This window comes from Hyla sarda, chromosome 9, assembly GCF_029499605.1.
Source record: "Hyla sarda isolate aHylSar1 chromosome 9, aHylSar1.hap1, whole genome shotgun sequence".
Lineage (NCBI taxonomy): Eukaryota > Metazoa > Chordata > Amphibia > Anura > Hylidae > Hyla > Hyla sarda.
In genome coordinates this window covers 166,719,783-166,734,530 of record NC_079197.1, presented here as the reverse complement: position 1 = coordinate 166,734,530, position 14,748 = coordinate 166,719,783, and the positions used below count along the sequence as shown (strand labels likewise).

General features: G+C 40.5%; 1 protein-coding gene across 1 annotated transcript in view; it reads right to left on the bottom strand.

The window, feature by feature from the left end:
• The window catches only part of LOC130291104 (uncharacterized), a 40,287-nt gene extending 34,534 nt beyond the window's left edge, over positions 1-5,753 (bottom strand). Inside the window, exon 1 of the mRNA XM_056539519.1 lies at positions 5,700-5,753. Coding sequence (XP_056395494.1) covers positions 5,700-5,726 — 27 coding nt within the window. The 5' untranslated portion in view covers positions 5,727-5,753. The remainder of the gene's footprint in view (positions 1-5,699) is intronic.
• Positions 5,754-14,748: the final 8,995 nt, after the last annotated feature.

The following is a 14,748-nucleotide window of genomic DNA, read 5'->3' as shown; positions in this document are numbered from 1 at the left end:
GGGGGGTCATTATGCCCCCCCATGTCGGCGATGGCCGCAGATCGCTGGACAATTCAGTCCAGCGATCTGCGGCGGATTCCGGGTCAATCAGGTCTCCAGTCACCCGATGACCCGGAATTACTGGCTGACCCGGAACAGCCAGAGCCAGCAGGGGTGAGGTGGCACTGGTGCCACCTCACGATCGCCCTGATTCGTCGGCCGGATTACCGGCCGACCAATCAGGGCGCCTGCTGCGGGTGTCACTCCCGCACCCGCTCCGCCCCTCTTCCGGAGGACGTGAGCGGGTGCGGGACGTACACCCCTGGTGCTGGGGACCCCGATCCCCGGCGTTAATGTTGGGATCGGGGCCCCAGGAGCGACGACGGCGACGGCGGCGGGACTGACCTGTGCGGCGATCAAGCAGCAGCAGGAGGTGAGTGACAGCCTCCTGCTGTTGCTTAGCAACAGCTCCCAGCATGCAAAAAGGGCATGTTGGGAGCTGTAGTTATGCAACAGGAGGAGGCAGACCACCACAACTCCCAGCATGCGCTTATGGGCATGCTGGGACTTATGGTTTTGCAACAGCTGGAGGCACATTCTTTCTATGGAAAAGTGTACCTTCAGCTGTTGTGTAACTACAACTCCCAGCTTGCACAAACAGCTTAAGGGCATGCTGGGAGTTGTAGTGGTGCATCTGCTGGTTGCATAACTACAACTCCCAGCATGCCCGTTGGCTGTCGGTGACTGCTGAGAGTTGTAGTTTTGCAACAGCTGAAGGCACACTGAGTTAAGTAGCAAACCAGTGTGTCTCCAGCTGTTGCATAACTACAATCCCCAGCATCCCCAGCCAAAGTAGTATGCCTCCGGCTGTTGCATAACTACAACACCCAGCATGCCCTTCCGCTGTCCGTACATGCTGGGGGTTGTAGCTTTTGCAACAGCTGAAGGCACACTGGTTGCAAAACACTGAGTTTGTTGTCAAACTCGGTGTTTCACAACCTGTGTGTCTCCAGCTGTTGCAAAACTACAACTCCCAGCATGCACTGATAGACCGTACATGCTGGGAGTTGTAGTTTTGCAACAGCTGGATGTCCCCCCCCCCCCCCCCCCCCAATGTGAATGTACAGGGTACACTCACATGGGCGGAGGATTACAGTAAGTATCCGGCTGCAAGTTTGAGCTGCAGCAAATTTTCTGCTGCAGCTCAAGCTGCCAGCGAGAAACTACTGTGAACCCCCCGCCCGTGCGACTGTACCCTAAAAACACTACACTAACACACAATAAAATAAAAAGTAAAAAAACACTACATATACACATACCCCTACAATAAAAATGAAAAACGTCTGGTACGCCACCGTTTCCAAAACGGAGCCTCCAGCTGTTGCAAAACTACAACACCCAGCGTGCCCTTCCGCTGTCCGTACATGCTGGGGGTTGTAGCTTTTGCAACAGCTGAAGGCACACTGGTTGCAAAACACTGAGTTTGTTGTCAAACTCGGTGTTTCACAACCTGTGTGTCTCCAGCTGTTGCAAAACTACAACTCCCAGCATGCACTGATACATGCTGGGAGTTGTAGTTTTGCAACAGCTGGATGTCCCCCCCCCCCCCCCCAATGTGAACGTACAGGGTACACTCACATGGGCGGAGAATTACAGTAAGTATCCGGCTGCAAGTTTGAGCTGAGGCAAATTTTCTGCCGCTGCTCAAACTGCCAGCGAGAAACTACTGTGAACCCCCGCCCGTGTGACTGTACCCTAAAAACACTACACTACACTAACACACAATAAAATAAAAAGTTAAAAACACTACATATACACATACCCCTACACAGCCCCCCCTCCCCTCCCCAATAAAAATGAAAAACGTCTGGTACTCCACTGTTTCCAAAACGGAGCCTCCAGCTGTTGCAAAACAACTACTCCCAGTATTACCAGATAGCCACTGACTGTCTAGGCATGCTGGGAATTTTACAACAGCTGGAGGCACCCTGTTTGGGAATCACTGGCGTAGAATACCCCTATGTCCACCCCTATGCAATCCCTAATTTATGCCTCAAATGCACATGGCGCTCTCACTTTGGAGCCCTGTCGTATTTCAAGGCAACAGTTTAGGGTCACATATGGGGTATCGCCGTACTCGGGAGAAATTGTGTTACAAATTATGGGGGGTATTTTCTGCTATTACCCTTTTTAAAAATCTAAAATTTTTGGGAAACCAACATTTTAGGTAAAAAAATTTTTTTTTTTTACATATGCAAAAGTTGTGAATCACCTGTGGGGTATTAAGGTTCACATTACCCCTTGTTACGTTCCCCGAGGGGTCTAGTTTCCAAAATGGTATGCCATGTGTTTTTTTTTTGCTGTCCTGGCACCATAGGGGCTTCCTAAATGCGGCATGCCCCCAGAGCAAAATTTGCTTTCAAAAAGCCAAATGTGACTCCTTCTCTTCTGAGACCTGTAGTGCGCCAGCAGAGCACTTCTCACCCCCATATTGGGTGTTTTATGAATCGGGAGAAATTGGGCTTCAAATTTTGGGGGGTATTTTCTGCTATTACCCTTTTTTAAAAATGTAAAAATTTTGGGAAACCAAGCCTTTTAGGTAAAAATTATTATTTTTTTTTTACATATGCAAAAGTCGTGAAACACCTGTAGGGTATTAAGGTTCACTTTACCCCTTTTTACGTTCCCTGAGGGGTCTGGTTTCCAAAATGGTATGCCATGTGTTTTTTTTTTGCGGTTCTGGCACCATAGGGGCTTCCTAAATGCGGCATGCCCCCAGAGCAAAATTTGCTTTCAAAAAGCCAAATGTGACTCCTTCTCTTCTGAGACCTGTAGTGCGCCAGCAGAGCACTTTTCACCCCCATATGGGGTGTTTTCTGAATCGGGAGAAATTGGGCTTCAAATTTTGGGGGGTATTTTCTGCTATTATCCTTTTTAAAAATTTAACATTTTTGGGAAACCAAGCATTTTAGGTAAAACATTTTTTTTTTTTTTACATATGCAAAAGTCGTGAATCACCTGTGGGGTATTAAGGTTCACTTTACCCCTTGTTACGTTTCCTGAGGGGTCTAGTTTCCAAAATGGTATGCCATGCGGGTTTTTTTTGCTGTCCTGGCACCATAGGGGCTTCCTAAAGGTGACATGCCCCCCAAAAACCATTTGACGCTCCTTCCCTTCTGAGCCCTCTACTGCGCCCGCCGAACAATTAACATAGACATATGAGGTATGTGCTTACTCGAGAGAAATTGGGTTTCAAATACAAGTAAAAATTTTCTCCTTTTTACCCCTTGCAAAAATTCAAAAATTGGGTCTACAAGAACATGCGAGTGTAAAAAATGAAGATTGTGAATTTTCTCCTTCACTTTTCTGCTATTCCTGTGAAACACCTAAAGGGTTAATACACTTATTGAATGTCATTTTGAATACTTTGGGGGGTGCAGTTTTTATAATGGGGTCATTTATGGGGTATTTCTAATATGAAGACCCTTCAAATCCACTTCAAACCTGAACTGGTCCATGAAAAATAGTGAGTTTGAAAATTTTGTGAAAAATTTCCAAATTGCTGCTGAACTTTGAAGCCCTCTGGTGTCTTCCAAAAGTAAAAACTCATAAATTTTATGATGCAAACATAAAGTAGACATATTGTATATGTGAACCCAAAAATGTTTTATTTTGAATATCCATTTTCCTTACAAGCAGAGAGCTTCAAAGTTAGAAAAATTCAAAATTTTCATTTTTTTCATCAAATTTTGGGATTTTTCACCAAGAAAGGATGCAAGTTACCATAAAATTTTACCACTAAGTTAAAGTAGAATATGTCACGAAAAAACATTCTCGGAATCAGAATGATAACTAAAAGCATTCCAGAGTTATTAATGTTTAAAGTGACAGTGGTCAGAATTGCAAAAAACGCTCCGGTCCTTAAGGTATAAAATGGCCTGGTCCTTAAGGGGTTAAACTCTTTCCCTAAAGCATAACTCTCAAATAACATTATTTTACCCTTTCCATGTAAAATTCATAAGGAGTCCAGGAAGCTAAGATATGTGAAGCTTTAGCACTGCTTCAGCTATCCCTTCAGCTTTAAAGGGAGAAGTATCATGGAATAAAATGTAGTAACATGAAAAGACAAAGGGTCCAGACGAAGGGTCCAGTTCGGACAAGAAACGTGTTGCTTTCTGTGCTAATAAACCACGTTTTAGACACTGAGAAGGGTCTATAGAACTTTCTTTCCATCAGGACCAGCACCATCAACGGCCCAATTTTGTCTTTTCATGTTACTTCATACTGCTGGGACATCGCTGTTGCTCCAGAGGACCGTGGCTGCAGACCTGAGATCTCATCTAAGGCTATCATAGGTGATGTGCTCTCAGCACAACGCAAATCGGTGAGTGCAACAATTTAACCTGTCTCCATCTCACCTTAAAAACATCCTTCACTAGGGGCGCATATCCCTGTTTTTTTCTTTTACCTTTTCTATATGGAATAAAATGTATCACCTATCTGAAGGATAGGGGATAAGTTTTAGATTGCCGGGGGTCCGAGTGCCGGGATCCCCCATGATCTCCTGTTTGGAGCCCCTTCTCTCCTTCGCAGTGGCGCATCACGACCCCTGCCCAAAGCAGGGGCCACCACACCCCCTCCATATAGCTCTATGGGAGAGCAATTTGGCAATCTTAGGCTGTCCCTTAGAGCACTCAGACCCGACACTCGGACCCCCCCACAATCTAAAATGTATCCCCTATCCTTTGGATAAGTTTTCTTACATGATACTTCTTCTTTAATGATCTGACATTAGTAAGTAGTATAAGTAGTTATAGTATAAACAAGTTTTTTATTGAAAAGTGCTGGTAGACTGGAGGAATTCCAGATTGTGGTCACTATATTTTTTAAAGTACTTGAATACCAAACCCCAATCACTAAAAGGTGACTGGATATAAAACCCCTAAACCAAAAAATCCTCCTCTTCTATTACTTGTATAAATGTATTAAAACATCACTTTTAATTATGTACTTGTTAAGAGATCCAAACAAAAATGTGTTTCTTATATAGGACATTCAGTGCGGCATGAAGTACACGCGCACGCGCGAGATGTTAAGAACATCATAAGACCAAGATGACATCAACAGCAGGAAGTACGCAGAGATGTTGCGCCCTATTTAGGTCATATCTCCGAATCGGAAGTATTTGTTTGACAGAGTGATCTATGTACAAGATAAGGCCTTATTGGCCACAATTGTTCACATTCATTAACGGCAGCAAATGATTGGTTAATCATCAAAGAGGAGGATCTTAGGACGTTAGAAAATGAGCCTTCTTTCCCTGCATGTGGTCATATGTCTCATAGCCCCTGAGGATGTGGTTGGCACCACGAAACATGTAGGGGAGACATAGTATTGTGGTTTTAATAACAGGCTTCAGTCCCTAAACAAGACGTACTGCAGACGCCGACACTAATGATTACTCCATTTAGGAGAGCTGAACTAGTTATTATAGGGAGTGTGCTGGACTTTTTAACACATTTTTGTTTGGACCTTTTAACAAGTGCATAATTAAAAGTGATGTTTTAATACATTTATACAAGTAATAGAAGAGGGGGATTTTTTGGTCTAAGGGTTTTATACCCCGTCAACTTTTGGTGATTGGGGTTTGGTATTCAAGTATTGATATTACCTCCTCCCCATTCTAGTTTTGGTTAATATATTTTTTAAAGGACACAAACCTCGTTTTTCTTCAGATGTAGAGGCATCTTTTCTTCAAGAAGTCCATAACATGTCTGCGCTGAAGAGATATATAAATAATATATACATTATGTACTATAGTGTATGGTATAAAAATTATAGTACAAGTGGAACAATCAATATTATAGATCAAGACATGCTTCCCTTACAGATTACAGATACTCACTGCGGATCTTTAATTAAAATTCTTAAAAGATGATGGAATAGTACATTAACTAAAGAGGTACTCCACCCTTAAACATCTTATCCCCTATCCAAAGGGTATAAGATGTCTGATTGCCGCTGCAATCTCCAGGTCGGCACTGTAGCATTCTGAACACAAAAGTTTTGAGCTTCCATGTTCGTGACATCACGCCACACCCCCTCCATTCAAGTCTACGGGAGGGGACGTGACGGCTAGTACATAGCAGTCACATCTCCTCCCAAAGACATGAATGAAGGGGGTGTGACAGATGTGGTCGCCTATCATCCGGCATGGAGCAAAATTTGTTTCGTGCTCCCGATGACTGCTGGGGGGGGGGTCTGGGGGTCATGCCGGAGATTGACCTCCGCAATCAGACATCTTATCCCCTTTCCATTGGAAAGAGGATAAGATGTCTAGGGGCGGAGTACAGGACCCTCCGCGATCAGACATTTTATCCCTTAGGCTGGAATTCCATTTTTTGGGGGGGAAAAATGCCAAGAAAAATGCCAATTCTGCCGCATGGCGTTTTTTCGGCCAAAAAACGCTGCGGCCAGATGTTAGCTGTAAATCAATGAGAAATCGCTAAATTCTTATTCCACTTGGCGTTTTTCACTTTGGTGTTTTTTTTATCCTTTTGGGATTTTTTCACTCTTTTTTTTGGCGTTTTTCAGATCGTTGGTAATCGCAGCATGTTCAGCCACTGTCGATTTTTTTTTTCAAAATCGTCAAGAATAACGATATGTGGGTTTTAACTTTGGTGCTTTTGCCGGCGGTTTTCATTCTTTTTTGGACTTTAACGATCCAAAAAAGTGATGGAGATACCTTTTTTTTTAAATAAAATTTTATAGGGTACCATTAAAAAAAAAAAGATACAGTAGTGAAGGAAAAAATTGTATCTAACGAAATGTATCTTTTTTATTACAACATTTTTATTAATTTTTAAACAGGGATCAATTTATGTGGGCGGGTGGGGACCTAAAAATGTAGCCGACAATAATAAAAATGTAGTGTGTGTTTTTCACTTTTTTTCTTAATTTTTTTTTATTTTTTTTTAGGTAGTACTACTACTCTTAGCATGGAACACACTGTTCCATGATGGGAGTAGTAGAACCTGTACTAATTGACAGATCGCCCTGTATAATGTATAGATGCGGCGGCTCTTCTATGGTCCCCTGCACTGCCATATATATACAACTATTCATATTTCCCGCAGAGAGCTGTAATTGGCCAAATGGTTCCAGCCAATCACAGCTCTCTGTGGGATATATGAAAATGTGTATATATACGGCCGGGCAGGGGACCATAGAAGAGCGGCCGGCCACATCTATACATTATACAGGAGGATCACAGCGGGTGTCAGTAGTGACATCTGCTGTGATCTTTCCTTAACTGCAGGTACTACTATTCCCAACATGGAGTATACTCTGCTGAGAGCTGTAGTACCTGCATTAATAGACAGATCGCAGTGGGTGTCAGAAGTTACAGTTGCTGCGATCTGTCTATTAATGCAAGTACTACAGCTCCCAGCATGGAGCAGAGTGTGCTCCATGTTGGGAGTAGTAGTACTTGCAGGTAAGAACAGATCACAGCGGGTATCATTACTGACACCCGATGCACTTGTCCATAATATAGCAGAGATGGAGTGGCTGTATACAGCGCTCGCATCTCTGCTCTGTACTCCGGCCACTCACTCATTGATATATCCCTTAGAGCTGTGATTGGCTGCAACCATCTGGCCAATCACAGCTCTGGGCGGAAAATATGAATGAGCGATGTTCTATTCACATCACTGTCCGGAGTACAGAGCAGAGATGCGAGCGCTGTATAGAGCCGCTCCGCATCTCTAATATATTATGGACGATCGCATCGGGTGTCAGGACTGACACCCGGGGCTATATGTCTATAATACAGGTACTACTACTCCCAGCATGGAACAGAGTGTTCCATGCTGGGAGTAGTAGTACTACCTAAAATGTAAAAAATAGAGAAAAAACGCCAGACACAGGAAATTGCACTGGCATTTTTCAGGTGTTTTTTTATTCCCAAAAAACGCAGCACAAAAAAACAAGTGGAATTCCAGCCTTATCCTTTGGATAGGGGATAAGATGTCTAGGAGTGGAGAACCCCTTCAAATAAAACTGTCTCCTAATGTTAATATTTAAGATAGACTGATATTAATTTTCTTACCAAAATCAACTGTGGTGTTGAACTCCCTAAAAAAGGTTAATTCTTTGCATTTGCTCCATTCTTTGAATTCTTCCAGCTTTGATTCTGGATGTGAAGATGATCTCACTAGAGACAGAAAATATAGTAGTGAGGATGATCTTCTGGGATCGTTAGTAATTGAGATGATTAATTACAATGTGGATTAGGCAAATACTATAATATCGGTACATATCTGTGATTTTGCCCTCTGAGGCCTTAATAAGTTAATCGCATCGAAGAATAAATTCATTTCTGCCTGCAACTATCGCTAGGGGGAGCGCCTATAGAAGGGTGTATAAAGCTAGTAAAGATGGGCGAACCTACCAAGATTTATTTTAGAAGGTTTATCTCTAATTGGGTATTCAAATTTGTATTGGATTTTGTGCCCATTTGGTACTAAACTCCAAGGGCCTGGTGCAGAATGTCAGGCCCATGGACTGTAAGGAGGTAAGTGGCACAATAGTGTTTACTGTAGAGGAGCAGGGACTCATGTCATAATCTCAGGAGTTCCTTTAACTGCATGATGTTATTTGCTCCATGCTCCATGTCTGTGGCCAGGTCTGGACTGGCGTTTTACTCTACGGCCTCTAGTTGACCATTAAATGATCACTAGAGGCCGCAGGGGAAAACCTTGTAGTGATTTATTGGTTACTAATAGGTCACCAAAAGCCAAAGAACACACTGGCCTGGGCAGGGCACACAGGAGCTGGGAGCAGGCCAGTATTCTTACATCTCCGAGACTCAGCATATACAGCATATACCTGGAAACTCAGTGAAACCCGACTCAAATGGTAAAAATAACAGTCTACTTATTTGTAAAATCGAAATCATCCAAATCCCAAATCCTGAGTCTTTCCAAATCCCTTTTCTTATTACTTAAGGTGTAAAATGATGCAGTGAGCTCCTCAAGCTTTACCGCTAGGCAGTAAAAATGTTATAGATGTTTATTTGGAAAATTTCTACAAGATATTAAAGGGAATCTGACATTGGTTGAGAACAATCATTTTGGAGCTTCAGAACCAATTACCAGGTTTCCATACAGGTATGAACTCAACATACAAGGGTTGTCCTGGCACCAATTAATATTGTAACAGTATATATATATATATATATATATATATATATATGTATATATATATATATATATATATATATATATATATATGTATATGTATATGTATATGTATATATATATATATATATATATATATATATACATATATATATATATGAGAGAGTATGCAGCACTACTTATCCGGTACTGCAGCGGGTGCCAGCGCCCCAGACTTGACCAAAGTCCATGTAATGTAGACGTAGAAAAAGCGCAGCACTCATCAGGTACGTGAAAAAGTGATGAATTTATTAGCTCACATAGCAGCAGCGACATTTCTGTCCTAACATAGGACCATTTTCAAGCTTGATAATGGTCCTAAGGTAGGACAGAAACGTCGCCGCTGCTATGTGAGCTAATAAATTCATCACTTTTTCACGTACCTAAGGAGTGCTGCACTTTTTCTACGTATATATATATATATATATATATATACAGCAACAGAAGAATACAGCAGCACACTTCTAGCACAAAGATATAGATAAAACATCTTTGTGCTAGCAGTGTGCTGCTGTATTCTTCTCCTGCTGTATATTTAGCCCAGCAGCGTGCACCTGTAAACCAGGTCCATATAATAGTTTGGAATCAATAGTGCTGGCTAACTTATCCTTTATATATATATATATATATATATATATATATATATATATATATATATACTTAAATACTACCATAAAATCCCAACTAGTACTTCCATAGAATATCCACTCAATACTGCTATTTGATGCCCAAAGAAAACCTAAGTCACCAAATAATGATGCCATAAAATATTTAAATAATACAGCATTACCTAATCCTGAATAAAAGGCCCCCATTAAATGCATACAGTGCCAAAATAATACTGGCACACAAAGTACATATAACACCATCATATGTAACAATTAATGTATAAATATAGGATACAAATAAAATTCCAATAAAATTCTGAAAAAATACTGCCAGACAGTACTAAATAATAAAGTGTATAATAATAATAAGTACTAATAATAAGGTGATCTTAGGGTAATTTTAATCTATTTACAGATACATCGCTGAGTGTAAATGAGTTATTTAACTAACTTGTGTAACTAATAAGAGATAAGAAGATTTTTTTTTTCCACTCTCCTCTCAGATTGCGGGCATGAGGGCAACTAGGAAAAGGGGCCCTAGGCAATGCCCACTTAATAGAACCAGGCCTGATTGGAAGAGACGTTCATCACTTGGTATGGTGGTATTTTTTTTAAGTAATAATGGTTTCAGGGTGACATGATATGAAACCCCCTCTGGGTAACTAATGGGAGTTCATGCACACGACTTACCATAGAAGCCCGACGATTGGATAATCCCTTTTGATTGACGGCTGCCAATTAACACATCGGGGTGAAGTTGAAAAAATGTGAACAACACAGGAGCTGGATGGAAGAGAAATGAACATGTCATGTTTAGGCATCTCCAAACAGGCTGTCCTGATATTGTAGTTGATGCAGTGGAGGAACTCTAAGTTCCTGGGATCCAATGCAAATGTATTGTCACCTGTCTTGTCACCAAGATGTCTATAGAGTAAGTCTGTTGATGCTTCATCCCTCTCCTGTATTGCAAGACAGATGTACAAGTCAGGACTCTGCAATAATTTTAGGCAGGTGTGAAAAAAGTTTTGCCAAGTAAGAATAGAAGTGTTAATAGTTCATTTTCTATCAATTGACCAAAAACAAAGTGAATTAACAGAAGTTGAATCTAATCAATCAATATTTAGGGCAATCAACCTTTGCATTTAAAACAGCATCAATTTTTTTAGGTACACTTGCACAAAGTCAGGGATTTTGTAGAGTTATAGTGAGGTGTATGGTAAAGAAATTACACTAAACAGGTGATAATGATCATTATTTTTATATGTCGGTTATAACACAGTAAACAATTGAAACAGAAACAGCTTTGTAGGAGACTTAAAATTGGGGGAGGAACAGCCAAACTCTGCTACAAAGGTGAAGCTTTGGAAGACAATCTCTTGTCACCGGTTATACAGACTGGAGTTTCAAGCTCTTTTGAAGAAGCACAAAGAAATGAGTAACGCTGAGGACCCTAAATGCATTGGTCAGCCAAGGAAACTTAATGCAGTACTGTATATGTAAGGCCAGAACAAGGTATTTTGGTGCCCTATATAGATAAGACAAATAGTGCCATTCCCCAAAAACATGCAAACACAATAGATTTATATTGTTTGCCTCTGAATAATAGTCTTACAGATACTAAATAATACAAGTATACAAGGGACAGGTATAAAAACCAAAGTACATCATGCTGTTACTGACTAAATTCAGTATACCAAGACCAACATAACCAATACCACAGTATACCAGGGATAAATAATATCCACACAAAATGAGCAGCACTGTCAACATGAGCACCACTGTCACTGTTGCCCCCAGGAGTCATGCAAAGCTCTTATCTCATCATATTTGAGACTGTCTGGGATTACATAATGTGACAGAAGGATCTGAGACAGCCTACATTTACAGACTATCTCTGCTTAGATCTCCAAGAGGTTTGGAACATCCTCTCTCCCGAGTACCTTCAAAATCTGTGTGCAAGTCTACCTAGAAGAATTGATGCTCTTTTGAATGCAAAGGATGATCATACCAAACTTTATTTAGATTTCTTCATTGTTCATTAACTTTGCATTTTGTTAATTGAGAAAATAAACTATTGTCTCTTCTTTTTTGAAGGCATTCTTATTTTACAGCATTTTTTCCACACCTGCCTAAAACTTTTACACAGTACTGTTGTCACGTCAGGCAGGGAAAGTGGAGCCCTGAGATCACCCAGACCTCTCTCCCTGCCTTTTGGGGTGCCCACCTCTTTATTAAACCACAGCCCTGGTCCCTATGCTAAGTAAGGTGCAGGATGTAGCAAAGTCCAAAACAAATAAACAAACAATGTACAGATGTCAGGGAAGTGGGTCAGGAGGATACATTGTGTTAAAGAGCTAAAGACAAAAAGACAGACGGGGAATGCACATACAAATGGAAAATAATAGTCTAACAGGCAAATTGTTTAGCTGTAAGAGAGTCGCAGTACAGACACAGTCAGCAAAGGAGTAGTCAAAGAACAAGTCAAATGTCAGAAGAACAAGAGAATAGAACAATAAAAACAGAATGTGGAAAGCAGAGCCAGGGAGCAGAAGACAATCTTCTTCACAAGCAATCACTAAAAGCAGACTGCAGACTGGCCTCTGACAGTGGATCCAACTTCATGACAGAGAACATCAACGATGGCCAGCTTTCTGTCATGTGCTACTTCTATCCAAAAACAGCCCAAACCCTGTTATTGAATTAAATGGAGCTGCTATGTTTATCATAATCAACCACTTTAATGTGGCAATTTTGAATTATTATTTGGTCCTGAAACTTGAGATTGTCATATTACCTTCCTCATCATTGTTTCTGTAAGTCAGAGTCTCCTCATCATGCACTCTCTCAAAAAGAAAGGGTCCACCAAAGATCCCCATCATGCTGTAAAGGATAGAGGAAAGATATCAGTGAATGATGCAATGGCTCCACAATCTTAGCTCCACATATGATAATAGTCTCCACCTCAGTGATCATAAAGACACATAACATGATACCATGGAGCTATGAAGGTAGTGTCTCCACCTAAAGAGTCCACCCAATGAAAGAATTTCCAGTACTCGAAGAGGAGCAATTCGGTTGACTTAAACTTACGGATTGAAGAATTCTGTTCTTGTTCCCTCCTTCTCCGTTAGGGATATTTTGCTGTATGAATAATGCACTTTATTCAGAAGAGTCTTAATTTTCGATGATTGAGGGATTGCCACTGCTTTGAGGTTCCACAGGCCATTTATCTGTAGGGAAAGAGTGTAGAAAACACTAAATGTCATGCACAGTATTACTTCCCTTAAAATAAATTTCCTTATAATGGGGTTTTCCCGAGCTGGGAAGAGGGGGCACATCACTGAGACTTATTGGACCCTACTAATCCTGAGAATATGGGGGTTGCAGTGCTGGTTTAGCCTGCACAGTGACGCCACCAGCCAGGATTTTGCAGCACATCCCCCTTCATTTTATTGTTAGAGGTCTCCATTGGAGATTGAACCCCCACTGCACTAATGAAAAAGTGATGACATATCATCTATATATGTTTTTGGCCTTTATAACTGGGACATTTTTTTTTCATTCCTACTTTCTGACAGCCATAATTTTTTAATGTTGCCATTAATGTGTGCATATGAAGGCCTGTTTTTTGCTGGATGTGTTGCATTCTTCAGTTGCACCAATTTGGGGTAATCCAACCTATTGATTAAATGTTATTAATTCTTTCTGGGCTGAATTAAAAAAATATATATATCTGCAATATTGCTATTTTTATGTTTAATATTTTGCATAAATAGCCAATTATTCTGTGGGTTGTTATGACAGTTTTTTATTTTTACATCTTACTACTTTTGTATAAAAAAATGTCTTCAAAAAATCATTTGCTTTTGCATCACTATATTCTGAGAGCCAGAACTTCTATTTTTTTTAATTAATGGAGCTTTGTCGGAAACTTTGTATTTTCTGTAGGACAAGCTGCAGTTCTAATTTTTGGTACAGGTGACATTTTGATTGCCTGTCATTCCAATTTTTGGATGGCAGGGTGCAAAAAATAGCAGTTTTGGCACTGCTTTTCCTTATTTTAAAGGGGTACTCTGGTGAAAACCTTTTTTCTTTTAAATCAACTGGTGGCAGAAAGTTAAACTTTTTTTGTAAATTACTTCTATTAAAAAAAATCTTAATCCTTCCTGTACTTATTAGCTGCTGAATACTACAGAGGAAATTCTTTTCTTTTTGGAATGCTCTCTGATGACATCACGACCACAGTTCTCTCTGCTGAAGTTATTATAATAATAATGACATTGCTTTATTTATTGTTGTCCTTAGTGGGATTTGAACCCAAGTCCCCAGCACTGCAAGGCAGCAGTGCTAACCACTGAGCCACCATGCTGCCCTTAGCATACATCGGCTATGCATCTGCTATGCATGGTTGCTAAAATGGACAGAGATGTCAGCAGAGAGCACTGTGTTCGTGATGTCATCAGTGTTCCAAAAAGAAAGGAATTTCCTCTGTAACATTCAGCAGCTAATAAGTACTGGAAGGATTAAGATTTTTTAATAGAAGTAATTTACAAATATGTTTAACTTTCTGCCACCAGTTGATTTAAAAGAAAAAAGGTTTTCACTGGAGTACCCCTTTAAGGAATTCACTGTGTTATATAAAAAATATTGTTTTACTGTCGTTATGGGGTGTTTGTACTAAATATGAGGAGGTTTATGATTTTTTTTTCCAATAATAAAGCTCATTATTATCAAAAGGGCAACTTTTGAGTTTTTCACCAATATTTTTTCCCTTTATTACATTTACATTTTTAACAATTTATTTGTCCCACAAAGGGACTTGAACATGCGATCCTATATAGTGGAATATGTAGGTCGATGGGCTGGTAGAGAAAGCCCCTCCCTCAGTCTAACCACCTAAATCAGTGGTCCTCAGTGGTCCT